The sequence below is a fragment of the Eimeria necatrix genome, genomic scaffold (assembly GCF_000499385.1).
Source record: "Eimeria necatrix Houghton genomic scaffold, Enh_scaff110, whole genome shotgun sequence".
Taxonomy (NCBI): Eukaryota; Apicomplexa; class Conoidasida; order Eucoccidiorida; family Eimeriidae; genus Eimeria; species Eimeria necatrix.
The window spans coordinates 26,720-41,417 of NW_013651893.1; the positions used below are offsets into that span (position 1 = coordinate 26,720).

At 50.5% G+C, this 14,698-nt stretch overlaps 1 protein-coding gene across 1 annotated transcript; it reads right to left on the bottom strand.

Annotated features, from left to right (window-relative positions):
• Positions 1-2,411: 2,411 nt before the first annotated feature.
• On the bottom strand, positions 2,412-8,705 carry ENH_00003990 (RRM domain-containing protein, putative; the record flags this gene model as incomplete). The annotated part of the gene is made up of 9 exons (XM_013578340.1): positions 2,412-5,277; positions 5,547-5,566; positions 5,831-5,978; positions 6,202-6,285; positions 6,510-6,641; positions 6,781-6,851; positions 7,212-7,623; positions 7,853-7,965; positions 8,154-8,705. The coding sequence occupies 9 exons, from the start codon at positions 8,703-8,705 to the stop codon at positions 2,412-2,414; spliced, it is 4,398 nt and encodes a 1,465-aa protein (XP_013433794.1).
• Between the last annotated feature and the right edge of the window lie 5,993 nt (positions 8,706-14,698).

Here is a 14,698-nt window from a genome sequence, read left to right on the forward strand (position 1 = left end):
TACTAAAAAACTAAAGGTGTCCGATAGAAAATGGTTTTTAATGATTTGTGAAGCCGCTGCTTGAAGCAATTCCTGGTGTGTTCCTTCTTGGTTTGCCTGACCATGGCTGGGCGATTTGGTACGGTGATCAAGTGACCTCGGGCTTCTTGCACGCTCGTGTTCTCTTGCACTCATGAGCCCTTCATTTTCCTTAGTTCTGCATATTTAAAATGATGCGTTCCATAAATATACGGAGCAGCTTTGTTGCAGCGATTTTGCTTCCTTGCAGCCACGGTGATCTGTCCAAGAGCATTCATTGCAGGTCTGCCAGTGTCCGTCGCCCTCGCCCTCACTTCGTCAACACAGTCGAAAACGTTGAATATTAGCTTACGCTGAAGAATTTTCCTCTCTTAGTAAGCTATACAGCCATTTGGACCTTTCGTACACGTAACAAAACTGATGGTGCGCTTTCATTCCCCACGGAAAAGACCTGCAGGGTTTCAGTCTTGAAGAGCTGCGTTTCTTTCTCTTAGGCTTGGAACAGCATGCCATGCTGTAAATTTACAACCAACTAGTACGAACCGAATTTTGTGCTGAATGACAGTAGCACAAGTGTAGGAAATTGCGTCTCCTTGGGAGCACCTCTAGACGCGTATACTCTGCACGAATTTCGGCTTCGCCCTACTTCAGGAAGTGATACGTTCAGTCACACTTGTTTTAGAAAGACATACATTCTATTACGAAAACAGAGCCGCCACTAATCACGAATCTTCTTAGAGAGGGTTGGTTTCACATGGTCAATGTGCCTATTCAAACGTGGTCCTGTTCCGCTCGGCAGCTGGAGGGAGTAAAATCAGTCGTTGCCTCACAGCATCTCAACAAACTTTCTCAATTCGGATAAATTTAAAGGTGCTGGACAAATACTCCGTAGTAAATTGTAGTTGCTGCCGTCATGGCTGCCGGCGTTAAACCAGTGTCACCTGGATGGGACGTGCACAATAAACAGTCCATTCTCTGGATTTTTTTTCACGGCAAGAAACAACAAGAATCCTGCTGAGTCTCATGTTGAAACCAGCCTCCGCGTCTGCACTAAAATGCAGGGTCGCCACAGTTCCCTTTGCAAAGTCTGCAGAAGAGGGGAAAACTCCGTTATTACCTGTGATTCCGTCCGAATTTTTAGACGCGTTGTATGTATGGTATACGGGGTCTCTACACTACTACCTATGGAGTATTCCCTACCAAACATATTAATTTTATAAAACAACGAAGCGAGCACGGTGGGCTTGCATAGTTCAACGCCTACTTGCTCCATGAATCCATCGTTGCGGGCTACACCACAATGAGTGGAGCCTGCTTGCACTAACCGCTCGAGGTCTCTAGCCACGCTTGCTGGCTTCATACCTGCATTACGCTTGCTGGCTTCATATCTGCATTCCATTTCTGCTGACAATTTCTCGGTGTTTTTGGCACATGGAGATGCTGGCACGCGCTCTTAGCGGTGGTACCGGTCTCTTCGGACGATGTCAGCAACAGCGTTGTGAACACCATAGAACTTTTACTGCTCAAGCTCGCTATTGAGTCTCCCAAAGTAGTGGCATGTACTTCAGCGCAAATAGATGCACTGATCCTACAGAGGTGGTGTTCACTGCACTTTGCACACTAGTTCTTGACGGACGGCAAGGTTGCGGCCACCCATGTTGGGTGCCCTTCCGAAGCAGCATTTAGGCCTCGTGATAAAGCACTTCACGGGTCCCTTGTAAGCACTCACTCATGCGCTTTCCCTGTTGATAAGACAATCAACTCTTGGCTGCAAGAAGGCGACCCTTCCTATTTTGACGCTTTGCAGCAGCATGAAAAAGGCTTCTCTTCTGAATTGAAGGGTCGGGCTTGGAGGTCTAGTTTACAGGCACAACCCGTGCGTCAAAGAACACAAAGGACTCAGATGCACAACTCATACATATACACGCGACTATCCCAAATATCGGCAGATACGTTAGAAGAAAGGTCTGGTCTTTTGGGGAAACTCATGTTCTGTTTCCGGGGGTGAGTGCGCGTCACCCCCTAAAGCAATACGGGACAGAACTGCTGCACTAACAGCCCTCGCATTGTGACATCTGAGGTGCGAGACACGAATCTCAGCGCCTCTGATCACTGTCTGAGAGAAGCTCCCAAGCCTCACGCTGTCTCCCCAAGGCCGAAGACACGTAGCCAGTCAGCTGCGGGTCCACCTAGTTGCGCCGACCGCGGGCAACGCAGGAGAGTCCCAGCGAGCTCGATGCATCCGTGCATTGACAAACAAAACTCGCAAACAACCGAAAGCGGCACAGAAAAGAAACACAAGCAGCACCTGACCCGAACTCCGAACCCCGGCCCTCTGACTCCGTCTTGCTCTCAAGATTCTGTCTAGTATGGCAGGGGCCTCCTGCCCCTGGTCATTCCAGGCGCTGGGACTCAAGGGCTCTCTGGAGTTGCTGCAGCTGCTGCTGTTGTATCTGTTGCATCCGCCGTCTTTGCAAAAATGGAAGCAAATCATTTCCTGATGAAAGAGAGGTTGCAATGCCGACTGATGGCAGGGTCTCTCCATCAGAGGGGCTTACTGTAGCTGCTGGGGCCCCTGATGGCCCGAGACGCCCAGGCATTCCTGAAAGCCCAGAAGTCCCTCCTCGGGCATCCAGACTCGATGGAATTTGCTGGAAATCCGAAACATGTGAGCCAAGCTGGGAGTAAAACCCACGGGTAGGCCCGCCGCCTCTTTCTTCCACGTCAGCGACAGAGCCAGACCGTTTGCGCGGGGCAGATCGGCCGCGGCCACTTTCAGGGGCGGCTGCATTAGCGACAGCATCCCCCCAACTGTTATCGGGGGCATCATCTACCACGTTTCGACCCAAAGAGCCAGAAGTTGTACCTACTTGGGTTCTAGGGAGGACCGGAGTGGCACCCCCTCTTCCCGATAGCATTCGGGCCAACGCATCCGTGTTCCGACTCACTGGAGTATTAAGAGGAAAGGCGGCATTACTGTTGTCTCCATACCGAAGAACCTGTTGTTGCTGCGGTGGAGGCATTCGCTGGGCCTGGCTCAGGGTGTTCGGCATGAGAGACAGAAGAAGCTTCACCGTTTCTTTTGGATCTTCCGAGCCAACGCAACTAAGTGTGTGGGGGGGCACCAATTGTTGCAGTAAAGTAAACTGACGCTCCTGCTCCTGCTGCTGTTGTTGCTGCAGCATCAGTTGAGACTGCTGGTGGGTCTGTTGCTCTGCAGGGTTCGTTGCTGTACGCACCCTGGGCTGTGGCTGTTGGTATTGATGCACAACCATATGTTGTTGCTGGCGAAGTAATTGCTGGAGATGTTCCTGCTGCAACACATGTTGCTGCTGTTGTTGCTGTTCATGCCCAAGAAAACAAGAGTTACCGGTGTTCCACCCTCCTCTACCGGCATTTAGCGTCTCGAGGCGATCCATTGCAGTAGCCGCGGCAGGGGCACCACCGCCAGTCCCCAAGTCAGCTTTATTTTGCATCACCATGCCTGGAGGCAGCTGAAAATTTCGCCACCAATCGGAGGGGTGACGCTGCTGGTGCTGCTGCCGCTGATGAGCTGCAGTCAGCGAAGCAAGGCCCACTCCAGGCCCTAAAACAAAATCTTTGTGCTGCTGCTGCTGCGTCCAGCTACCATCAGTCAGCACAGAGAGCTGCTCGCTTCCACCTCCTGTATTTAACAGAGGCGGCAATTCTCTACTTGAGAGAAGAGATCCCAGCTGTTGCTGGTGGTGCTGTTGCGTGTCTGCCAGCGTCTGCTCTTCAGCGGCCGAGGCTCTACTGGGGGTCGTAAACCACTGTACACAGTCCTCAACTCCCGGAATTTCAAATAGTGCATCGTCATCGTCGGCTGCTTTTGACGCGAATGCAAAGCGAGATGTGCTGCTGCTGCTGCTGCTGCTGCTGCTGCTCTTGCCTGATGAGGCGCCTTGAACTGTAAGCCCAGTAAACGGCACACTAGCAACGCCATCATTTGGCACCAGCTGTCCTAGAATATCTCCAGAGAAATCAACTCCTCCGCTGCCTACGTGAAACCTGCTGCCACTGCTACTGCTACTACTACTGCTGCTGCCTCTTGCATTGAACCCTTTCTTACTGTTGGGTCCACCCAACGCCTCAAGGCCCGGAGGCGGGCCAAACCTGCCTCCTCCAGGCTCTACCTGATCTGCTGCTTGAGCCATGCAACCCGGCGCACAGAGGCGTAGCAAACGCTGCTGCTGTTGCATAAACTGTTCCGCTGGGAACGAAGCAGCTGATTCACTGCTGACCAACTGAGATGCGCTACTTTCGAACTGCAGAGTTGCCAATCGTCTCTGATTCTGCTCCATTTGGTGCAAGAGGCGCTGCTGCTGCTGCGCTGGGAGCAGCGTTTGTAGTTGCTGCGGGCATTCATCAGCACCAGCTGTAGCAGAAGAGGCCGACAGTGCCGGTTCCCCAATGGACTGGAGAGGGGCCCCTCGAAACTCGGTACCCATTGCCTGCAGCGTCCCTTTTAGTGCTGGCCAGCATGCAGCATGCTGAGTTACGTCTTCTTCTTCCTCTCGGTGTTGCTGTTCCTCTTGCTGCTGCCTCACGATACCAGCACCTGAGGGTCGCTCCGACGAGGCTGCATGTGCACTTCCCTTCTCCTCCGCTGCGGAGTTTTCCGTTTCTGCTTCAGAAACTTTGGATTCGTCACAAACTGGTGGCAAAGACTCCGTGCCAGCTGCAGCAACTTCTTGTTCATTCATCGCGTGGAAGTCACACGCATCCGGCAAGGCATTGTCCACGCTCCCAGTAAGGCTGCCTGGCAAGCCGCCAATAGTGAGTCGCTTGGTGTCCTCTTCTTTTGCATGTTCTGTGTCTTCCGACTCATCAAGGTGCTCACTTTGGTGCTTAAGCTGCCGCATCTTGTCGGTACCGCCACTACAGACAGGAATGCTCTCCTGGGCAGATGCTGACGCTGCTACTGTTGCTGCTGCTGTTGTCGCTACAGAGCTTGGCTTCACGCTTCCTGCTGCAACTGACGCCCATGTGTTACAGGAGCTAGACAGTGGCTTCGACCTGGACTTAGATCCTCCGCAGACGCCTGTATCTTCTCCTTCAGCTGCTGCTGAGGTCAGCTGTGCTGCTCCGATGGAATGCACACTAGTCACAGCAGCGACACTAGACGAAGGCACTGTTGCTGCTGTATTTGTGCTTCCTCCCCTTCCTGCAGCCTGCGGCGAAGATGGAGATTCATCGGAATCCTCGTCTTCGATGCAATCCCCCTTTCCTGCCTCATTCCTGAAGAACCACAAACAACTAGAGATATAACCTAGAATGAAAACCGCCGTTACCAAAAAGGCCGCGAGTTTGGAAACTGTAGGCGGCAGCATGCAAACCCGCAGCAAAAAGGGCCAAAGCCTATTGCCACGTTACGTCACACCACAAAGCTGGGGAAAGAAGTGATTGCAGGGCGACAAAGGACATAAAGATGAATTTAGGCGAGCAGTAAAGGCGAGCAGTAAAGAGAGGTCCCATCAAAGGACGAAGCACGTGATGAAGAGGCCTACATTTCTGCGTCCACTTGTCCCTGAAAGAAAAACAGACAAATAAAGTGGGACTTAGTGAGCCGCTCCTTGCATGCATTTACAAACGAACGCCAAGCCCACGAATGGGACAGTGCAGGTTGTGCTACACGGAAGTCCGTATATTGAGAAATCGCATGAAGAGAAATGTGCACTAATCACAGACGCATCCTACGTACGCACGCACTAGTCACCCATAAGATATGCCAAAAACGCCACTGGAGTGCACGCATATTCACAAGCTAAGCAAACATGGGCATGCTACCCACCTCCTTCTCTTCCCTCTGCATGCCACCGCGGTTCCCCGAGTCCAAAATTTTTCCAAACAGACTTCCCGTTTGCTTCCTTTCCGAATTGCTTGGGAACGTCAGGTCCAAGAATTGGTGTTTCGCACTGATCATAGCCTCTTTTGTGAAACTGCAGCAGATGCAAAAAGCATCTTCAGGAACCTTCGCCTGTTTGTGCTAATGATTGCAGCGTGAAAATATAGCTTCAGGCCTATCACTGCTCCAATAGCACGTAGCAATTGCTGTAACGATTTCACGACTGCGGAATCCTCCAAGATATTCAGCTGGAGGAGCAGCGAAGATCAAATCGGAGAGAGAGTGGCAGCAGAAAACTACTGGTAAAAGCAACTAACCTATCTTTGCCTGATCCGAGCTGGTGCAGATAGGAGCAATCCGGGTTTTGGCATTTGACACCCTTAAGGAAGTGCGAACAGTACCTAAAGTTCATTCCATGCAGAATCCAAAAACAAAGGTGCCTAAACCAACAAAACAACCGCTTCCAGGTAAAAAATGCAAAATCGCAAGACTGCAAGCAGGCAGCACTGTGCCACAATACGTGTTAACCAAAGTAGCACAGCAACCATTCAACAAATGCTAACATAAGACAACGAAATAGAGCTAACTGTAACTCTGTTTTCATTAAAGGTTTTGCCTCAAGTACTTGGTGGTGCCAAAGGAAGCCTTAAGAGTTCGCCCTTCGTAGACCGCGCCGTCAACGCCTTGGATAGCCGCCACAGCTTCTTTGCTTGTTGAGTATGTGACGTAGACCGCAAAAGATGGTCCTCCCCAATGGCTGCGAACAAATCTGCACCGAGATCCATCAACTCTCTCGGCGAGAAAAAACCCAGCCCAATGGAGCACTACTTCACGAAGAAACTGCCCAGACAGCCACAGCGGAAAAATCAGCAGAAGAAATAGCAGCAAGAAGTCACCCCTGGTTCTTATTGACGACAATCTGGAGGACCTTGCCGTACTGCCCGAAAAACTCTTGTCGGCGCAGAATCTGCAAAGAAATCCCAGGGGAAACCTGGAACTGGTTTTCATGAGCGAAAAATGAAGAAACCAGCCCCATGCATCCCCCCAAAGCTTCCTCCATACGTTACCTGTCTATGTACACCAGCGGAAATGTCAAGACAAACGGGCCGTAATCCACGTCACCAACGGTAAAAGAGCCACACAAACGGACACACAATCCCTCGGTCGGTTGCACAGTGGCCTCAAATTACCGACTAGTCGTCTTTGGTGGACTGCGTGGATACGCCTCACCAAGACAAGCATACTGCCACAGGCCTCCGCAGGACAACATCTGTAAGCTTGCAACTCCAAACCCTAAACTCAAACACGGAAAACCTTCAAAACTGACCTCCTTCTTCGCAATTGAGGGTGGAATACCAATTACATACACCAAACAACGCTGGATAACCCGGACGTCCTTGAGAGCCGCTGCTTGTGCAGGTGCTGGCGTTGCTGCCTCCCTTGAGCCTCGACGATCAGCCCCTGCTGGATGTTGCTGAACTGAGGTGACTCTCCCGCTACAACTGTATGAGGACGTAGAACCGCTTCTGGCTGTTCCTCCCCTAGCTTGTCCAACGGCACAGACCGTTCGGGTGCTGCTGTTGCAGCTGCTGCTGCTGCCGCCACCGCCACCACCACCGCTGCTACCACTTCTCGTCGGGTCGGGCGCCCCGCATACCTTCTCTCTTGATTTGCGACCGATTTGCTTTGTCAGCCTGTTCAACCACGCCAATCTCATTTTCCCCTCAGGCATAACACGACTGAAAGCGTCCAGCCGATGTGCTAGCAGACCGGAAGAGACTGGAAGAGTTAGGTATTTAGGGCGAAAAATGATTATTCATGCATCGGACAGGCTCTTCAGAAATTCACAGCCCGTTTCACACGTGTGCACAGAGCTACCTATCGCCCACAATTCGCAAAGCGGAAGTGCTTCGTGTGTGGATACGTGTATGCCTTTCTAATCCTCCTGGCAGCTGTGCTGAAGCTCACTCTAAAACCCTCGTCTGGTCGTACTTAAACTTCTTTTCATCATAGTCTCGACGGCAAGCCGGGCACTTGTTAGCCAAGTGATCCCGGATATGATGCAGACACCAGAGACACACCTGCAATATGGCAGAAGCAAAGGACAAAAGCATCGGCAATGAACAAATCAATGGGTCTTGATATCTCCGAAGTCCCACTTGGTCACACGTATGGCCTGAAATCAATATCCTCCACTAGCTGGCCCTGAAGTGCCTGTTTCCCCTTCGTAAATAATTAGTTCTCAGGACCTTATGGGCCCGGTACACACCTGGTAGCCGCATTCACACGGAAACAGACCCCTGTCCGTTTCGTCAAGGGTCTCAAGGCATAACGGGCAAGTGGCCTCCTCCTCTGGGTCGTCAGAGCGATTTGACCCCAGGCTGGCGTTGCTACTGCGGCGCTGGCCAACAGACCCGCCCACATGCTGCGGCTTTATGCTGCCATGCGTCCCAGACCCACCCCGCCGAGGTGGCTCGCCCGGGTGGTTTGCTGCCGAACTGAAGCTGCTACTGCTGCTGCTTGCATCAACTGCCGACGCACCAACGGCAGCTCCATGCCGATTTTTCCTGCTGTCACGCCTGCTACTGCTGTCAGCAGCACTTCCTGACGCCGACACTGGAGCTGCCGCTGCAGTTGCCCGCTTACTGCGGCCAGCTTCTGCGGTGTCCCACGGTTCTATACTGTGGCTGCGAGCCACGCTGCCCCTTAAAGAACTTGCGTCCTGCGACTGCCCCGAACCCACAGAAATGCGGACACCGGAGCCATCGCGTTTTTGCGCATCAGAAGCGCGAGTCCTCGCCTCTCTCTGATGTGAGGGCATGGCTACACCCTCCCTTGCAATTTCATGTAGTTTCTATGTTTAAAGACGCGAGATGCAAGCAACTGACGGCTGCAATAGGTGCAAACCCTCAGTTCCCGCACCGCTGAATACAGAATTCGCTCATGCTGTTGGAGACAATTGGACTACCTCCAGGAAGACTGGCGCCTCGCAAAAACGGACCCCGTCGCCGTCTCTGCATCAACGAAACGATGGCGCTTTCTCCCCCTGTCGGCAGGCCTGCTAAATATACGCGCTTAATAGCCTCAAATAAGGACGGGCAACCAGACAGGAAGCCAGCAGTATACAGTGACCTACGCACAATGGTACGCAACGATACGAAATGCTCCGCGGGCTCAAGCGACGCTCTGCTGACCAACAAGCACCCCACTCACCGCCCCAGATCGGCAGCACTTCTGTCTTCTGAAGGTCTTTTACTGTGTTTCTTTCCCGCTACTACGGTGGATGAGACACCTGTCCCAATTTGCCGCGGCAGTAACTGAAGGAGTCTCCTGATTCACCCCGTAGAAGCCTCCCCACGTCCCAGCTGTAGCTAATGTGGAAGATAAAGTGCAGGTCGAATGCATATGCGGAAAGGAATGGCTCGCTAGTGTTGAAAAGAATGCGCATGCGACGCGGCGCAGCCGCAAATACAGTCCTCGGCCGACGGCAGGTTCCGGTTGCTCGTCCACCAAGCAAGTCCATAGAAACCCACTCCACGAAACAGCAACAAATGAATAATCTGCAACTCTGGGTAATGGAACTATCAGGAAGACGCGCAGCCCCAGCTGCTGCCTTGTCCTGGTGTTGGTTCGACAGACATCTAGGGAGTGGGGGGCGTGCGGAAGCGGGGATGCGATTTCCGTGGGTAAATGGAACTATAAATGAAGATGCATATGAGAATCAAGCCCTTTAGCGCCCTTGTGGCAGAACCCAAGAAATGTGGCAGCGGCGGCCGCTGCTGAGCGTCATGACAGTTGGTGAGTGCAAGAGGCAACGGGCCAGACCCGCCGGTGAACTTTAAATACGTTCACACGCTGTTACCGGGCCAGAGCTGGCATTGGTATATTAGCATCATTTCACGCCGTATTAATTTAGTGAAGATGCCAATAGGTACCGCCATAGAGAGTCTTAAACCTCACCGTAACTACTTATAGCAGAACGCCTGCCTCACTCACAAATTGTTACTGTTGTGTTAGAACCTACTCTCCAGCGTCCTCACATATTAAGCCACAGCAAACGTTGGAGAACTTCCAATCCATAATCATCCAATGGACCCTAGGTGTCGCACCGCAGTCCAGTTCCTTGCATATGTGCACGATAGCACTGCACACAGTTTAAGTTCCAGCGTATTTTCCAGTGCTTGATTACACCTCAGCGTAATCCCTGTTGAGCCCAGGCTTTGTCTGTACCAAAAATATTATGATTGTCCCTGCGGCGCTTCAACCTACAGCAGCGGCTCAACTGGGGACGGCACTCACCATAGGCAGCATTAATCAAAGATATATTCATAGAAATTGGTATTTTCATGGATCATCAACCTAAATTCCACACTATGATGAAAGAGAAGAGTGGAAGCTGCGATGTTTGCACCTATTCGTCTTGGTAGCCGGTAGACTCCTCAACGGCACGGCATAGACACACTTTCAAAACATTGAAAGAATTTCAACAAAAGTTCACCCCATTATAGGCCTAGGTGCAAATGCTGAACTCATGAAAAATATATGCTCAGCAGGGATTAAAGCTGTAGTAGCCCTTACTGTGGCCAGGCCCAAGGCTCTCCAAGGGCAACAATTGCATTGCGCCCCTGAGCACGAGCAACAGTTGGACAGGAATCCGCAGGTCTTAAATTCAGCTCGCTGCATTGTTTCGGGCTTCTCTTGTGTTAAAGCTTACCTGCCCTGGCCATAGCTATTATCACTACTATTGTTGGTAAGGAAAATTCCCCCAAGTTAGTTGGCAGGTGCCACTAAGGAACAATGACTTCACTTTGGTAGAGGTCATTGCTCCTCAAACATCTAAATGTTGACATGTAGCACTTTTGTCGGCGTGCACGTCCCTCAAGTATCTCGCAACTCTGCCTCTGCTGCCATTGCCAGACAGAGTGCTCCACGTATTATGATTGGCGGGACAGGCACCATACGCCATTATTTTCGAAATTCACACACTACAAGTTTCAACACACGGCATTACTTTCGAAATTCACATGGTACAAGATGTAGGCACTTTCTTAATGCAGGAGTCCCATATAAAACGAACTGAACGTTCTTGATTCTTGAGTCGCGTGGTGGCGGGATTTACTTGCTTTGAGAGAGACCGTGGTAAATGTTCAGTCTCCTTCATCCATGATGGCATTCCCGCGATAATTGAACGCCATGATTGGGCACAGGCTTTCGTCGTCATGTTGACGATAAATGCACTAGAACGCCAGCCCTAATAGAGCTGCACTTAACCAAGAAAGCCACAAGGGAAGGGCCAAACATGACGTTGTGCGAATGGCCTTTCCAGCGGCCTGAGAACGTTCCTGTTTGTTGGTTTGACTTTTTCAAACACTACTGAGTCCTCGGAGCAGCAGCGTAAAAGCGTAGAGTCTATTAATGAAGATGCCCAGATTTCCTCACCTAGTACCAAACTGAAGCAGTGATCTGTGCTGTGAACGGATCATAGCTCTCTTCGTGCTTCCTATATATTACAGAAAACACACCCAAGAATCAATTTAGTGCGAAGACCTTCAGTTTCAATGCGTGCCGTTTCTCTTCACCGAGCGAAATGGGATGGCTCGTAACTCGTGGCATTTATAACTGCGCGGGCCCCCCTGCTGTGAAACTGTATCCAAAACTTGGGCACCCGCACCACAGTCTGTAGCAAACACTTGGATACGGCCAAGCCGTTCAAGTACCACTAAAAGGCGATTCTCAAGCTATGGAATAATGCCCTTCTGCGCATTATCCCAGGTAAAATGATTGTTGCCTCATGTAAGGCTCTGGAGCCGCTTTTCCCCCGCAGCGAAGTCCCCTGTCCATCATCAGTAGTAGCCGCTGATCTCCTAATAGGTGCAGCACTGTGCACTACGGGGATCTAAAGAAATGAAAATTGACTAACTTTGCGCGATCGGACCTGCTAACCTTTGCAAAAGTGACAAAATGTATGTAGGTGCTGTTATGAGCTAAGTCGAGCCTGGCTCTTACACGTCTTTCCTGTTTTCCGGCTACGCAGGTCCGTACCTATCTCTAGTCACTAGAGACACCATTTAGAGATTAAAAGGGTTTCTTAAGGGCCTCTCCTGGCCCAGTTACATTGGCTCGTGCCGACCATTACTCACTAGAGACCCTGTTTAGGCAAAGAAATGACTAGAGCAAAATTGTTGTAGCCTGAAATATAAGGGGCACACCTACCTTGTCTCATTGTTTCTCCCTCTAACTAGGCATTCTGCGCAGTGCAGTTTCAATGGCTCCTGTAAGCTCCAAACCTTGGGCCTAGCTGCAGAGCGTACTGGGCTTCATCGCATTTGTCTTGATTCGTTTTGCATAGCTTTCATTTCCATACATTTTGTTAACCTATATATTCTGAGTCATATGGCCTTGAAAGCCACTTCTGAACTACTTCGTCATGGTACGTATTATACCCCTGGCTGCGGCACGCTGGAGGCTTACCGTAGATCAAGACCTAGTTGCTGAGATGACAGGTGCAGATCCACTTATAATAAAAAAGCAGCCAGTGAAGCCGTCTTGTTTCTCCGCTGACTCAAGCAGCAAGTCACATTTGCGGAACACGCCGAGGAGTGCGGCGTTTTGAGGTTCACTGTATGAAACTCAAGTGTCCAGCTTTCTGAAGTAACATAAAGTAACAGCTAGAAAAGAGTTTTTCCCCACAAAACCAATTATGACCCCAAACTTCCGCACAGCCCTTCATGTTTTGTCCCTAGCCCCTTGTTTTTCAAACATACCCTGCTCTTCTACAGCAAGCTAAGCGAGATCCCGGGAAAGTTCGCTGGGAATAGAGCGGGTTACACCTGCTGTGGAGCTCGGCTTAGTTAAACAGACCCCAGCAAGGCGCTGGGCTGCGAAGCGTGCTTCGTTAACGTTATTAGGAGATGCTGTTCTTTTTGTGAGGCCAAAGTCAGCAGAACCGCGCACCAAGTGTGAGTCTACATAGCCACCACACTAGTGCAAAGGTGACAATTCAAGAATGGGTCACATATAGCGCTAAGATTGTCATGTTCTACGGACGCGCGTGTATTTTCAGTCTCAGCCATGACGTTCATGACTCAAAAGTACAGCAACAGTGCAATTATCGGCTCAGTAAACTCCTCAGCTAGCTGCGGGCTCTTGGGTGGATCTTGCAGGAGCTGGCTTCGGTTGCAACCCTCTTGCAGTTGCCTTTCGCGTGCTGGAATCCTGTAGCCCGTCGCGTACCAGAAGCTATGGAGCCATTCCCTGTAAATTCTGCTGTTCTTCGGTTCCTTTTTCCCGCTAAAATCACTAAGCTTCTCCTTGCTTCTCGCAGGCCGTGATTATGTGGTTCTCCTGCGAAGTAGTAAGATCACCTCTCACTGCTCTCCCAGGAGGGATAGTCAACAACTGCACGCTTCTAATTTTGACTTTACACCCGTTGTCCTTAATTAGTTCTCAATGTCAGGTCTTCCATAACTGGCTTTTGATTAGGTAGTGCGCGCACGACATTTTGCGCAATGAATTTACCTTGATTAGGTATTAATAACGTTCACACTTGGCAAATGTGCTCTTTCTGGTTGCAAGAAATTTAGAGATTGAGTGCTGCGTCAGTGTTTCACTTTTTATCGTTCTCGCGGTGCTCTGGCTCTTTCTCATATTCTCACTGCGAAAGGGCTCCATTTCTGCTATTGTCTCAGTTTTTGCTGCCGTCCCTTTTAAGCCTGCAGCATGTGCCGCCACGAGCTCGACAACCAGACTGCCTAAACGTGCTATAACCCACTGCGTGACATAGAAACCCTGCTTGGGAATTTTGTCTCCAAGATCCTCATTGTAGTGTACGGCTACTACGCTCACTGCAAGTTTGGTGATCGTTCGATGTACCACAGGGGAAGTCTTCTTTGCTGCTTCACAGTTTCTCACTAGGCCGTCCAGCCATGTTGCTAGATGGAGGGCTAGCTTGCCTCCAAACTATACCAAAAAGTATTCCTGACCAAAGCAGAACGCCGCCATAAGAGTGCTTACTGCATCTGCGACACTTAGACTTACAGATTCTGCAACTTCTGAGCTGTCTCAGAAGCTTAGTGCCGCAAGACCACACACAACTATCTTTCCGTTGGCAGGCCCCTTAACAGAAACGCCTCAAGTAATATGACATATGCGCTCCAAGACTACGCTTCTGCTTTGTGTGCTTCAAAACGAAAGCTGGGGGAGCCCGCCAAATTGTTTCTTTAGAAGCTGTCTGCCTCAGAGCTTAGACTTGCCAGAGAGATACATATAACTAAGCTCTCACTCAAATATCTATGTATCGAGCTACAAAAAGCTAAAAATTAGATTCTTTGAGACTCAGAAGCTCCGCAGTGTTCCGCAGCCACACATATTTTTGCGTTTGTCCCTTCACAGGTCGAGGCCTTCTCGGAATTCTCAGGCTGCAACACAGCCACAGTTTTTCTTTAGTGCCTCCCTCAGATCTTCGTTACCGTGAGTCGGTTGGCCCTGCAGGCTGCGGCGCCATGTCTCCTCGCCCAAACGTTCTCTGAAAGCATTTCCTCTCTCTTTAGAAGCAGAATTTTATATTTCGAGACATAAACAATGCAAAGCATTAAAGTTAATACTACTACTTTAGGCAGAGAGACGAAAACAGCGCGTTACGCGCTTAATCGCGCTTGTTGACCAAGAAAGGCCATCTGTCGATGCATTACAGCTGTAATATAGACACAACGAAACACAGCAGGCCTCGTTAATTTGCCGTTTTAAGCGCCCATCAAAAAGCGTTTATTTGGCTTTATGATGCCTATGCACTTGCTTTTTGGAGACATCATCTAG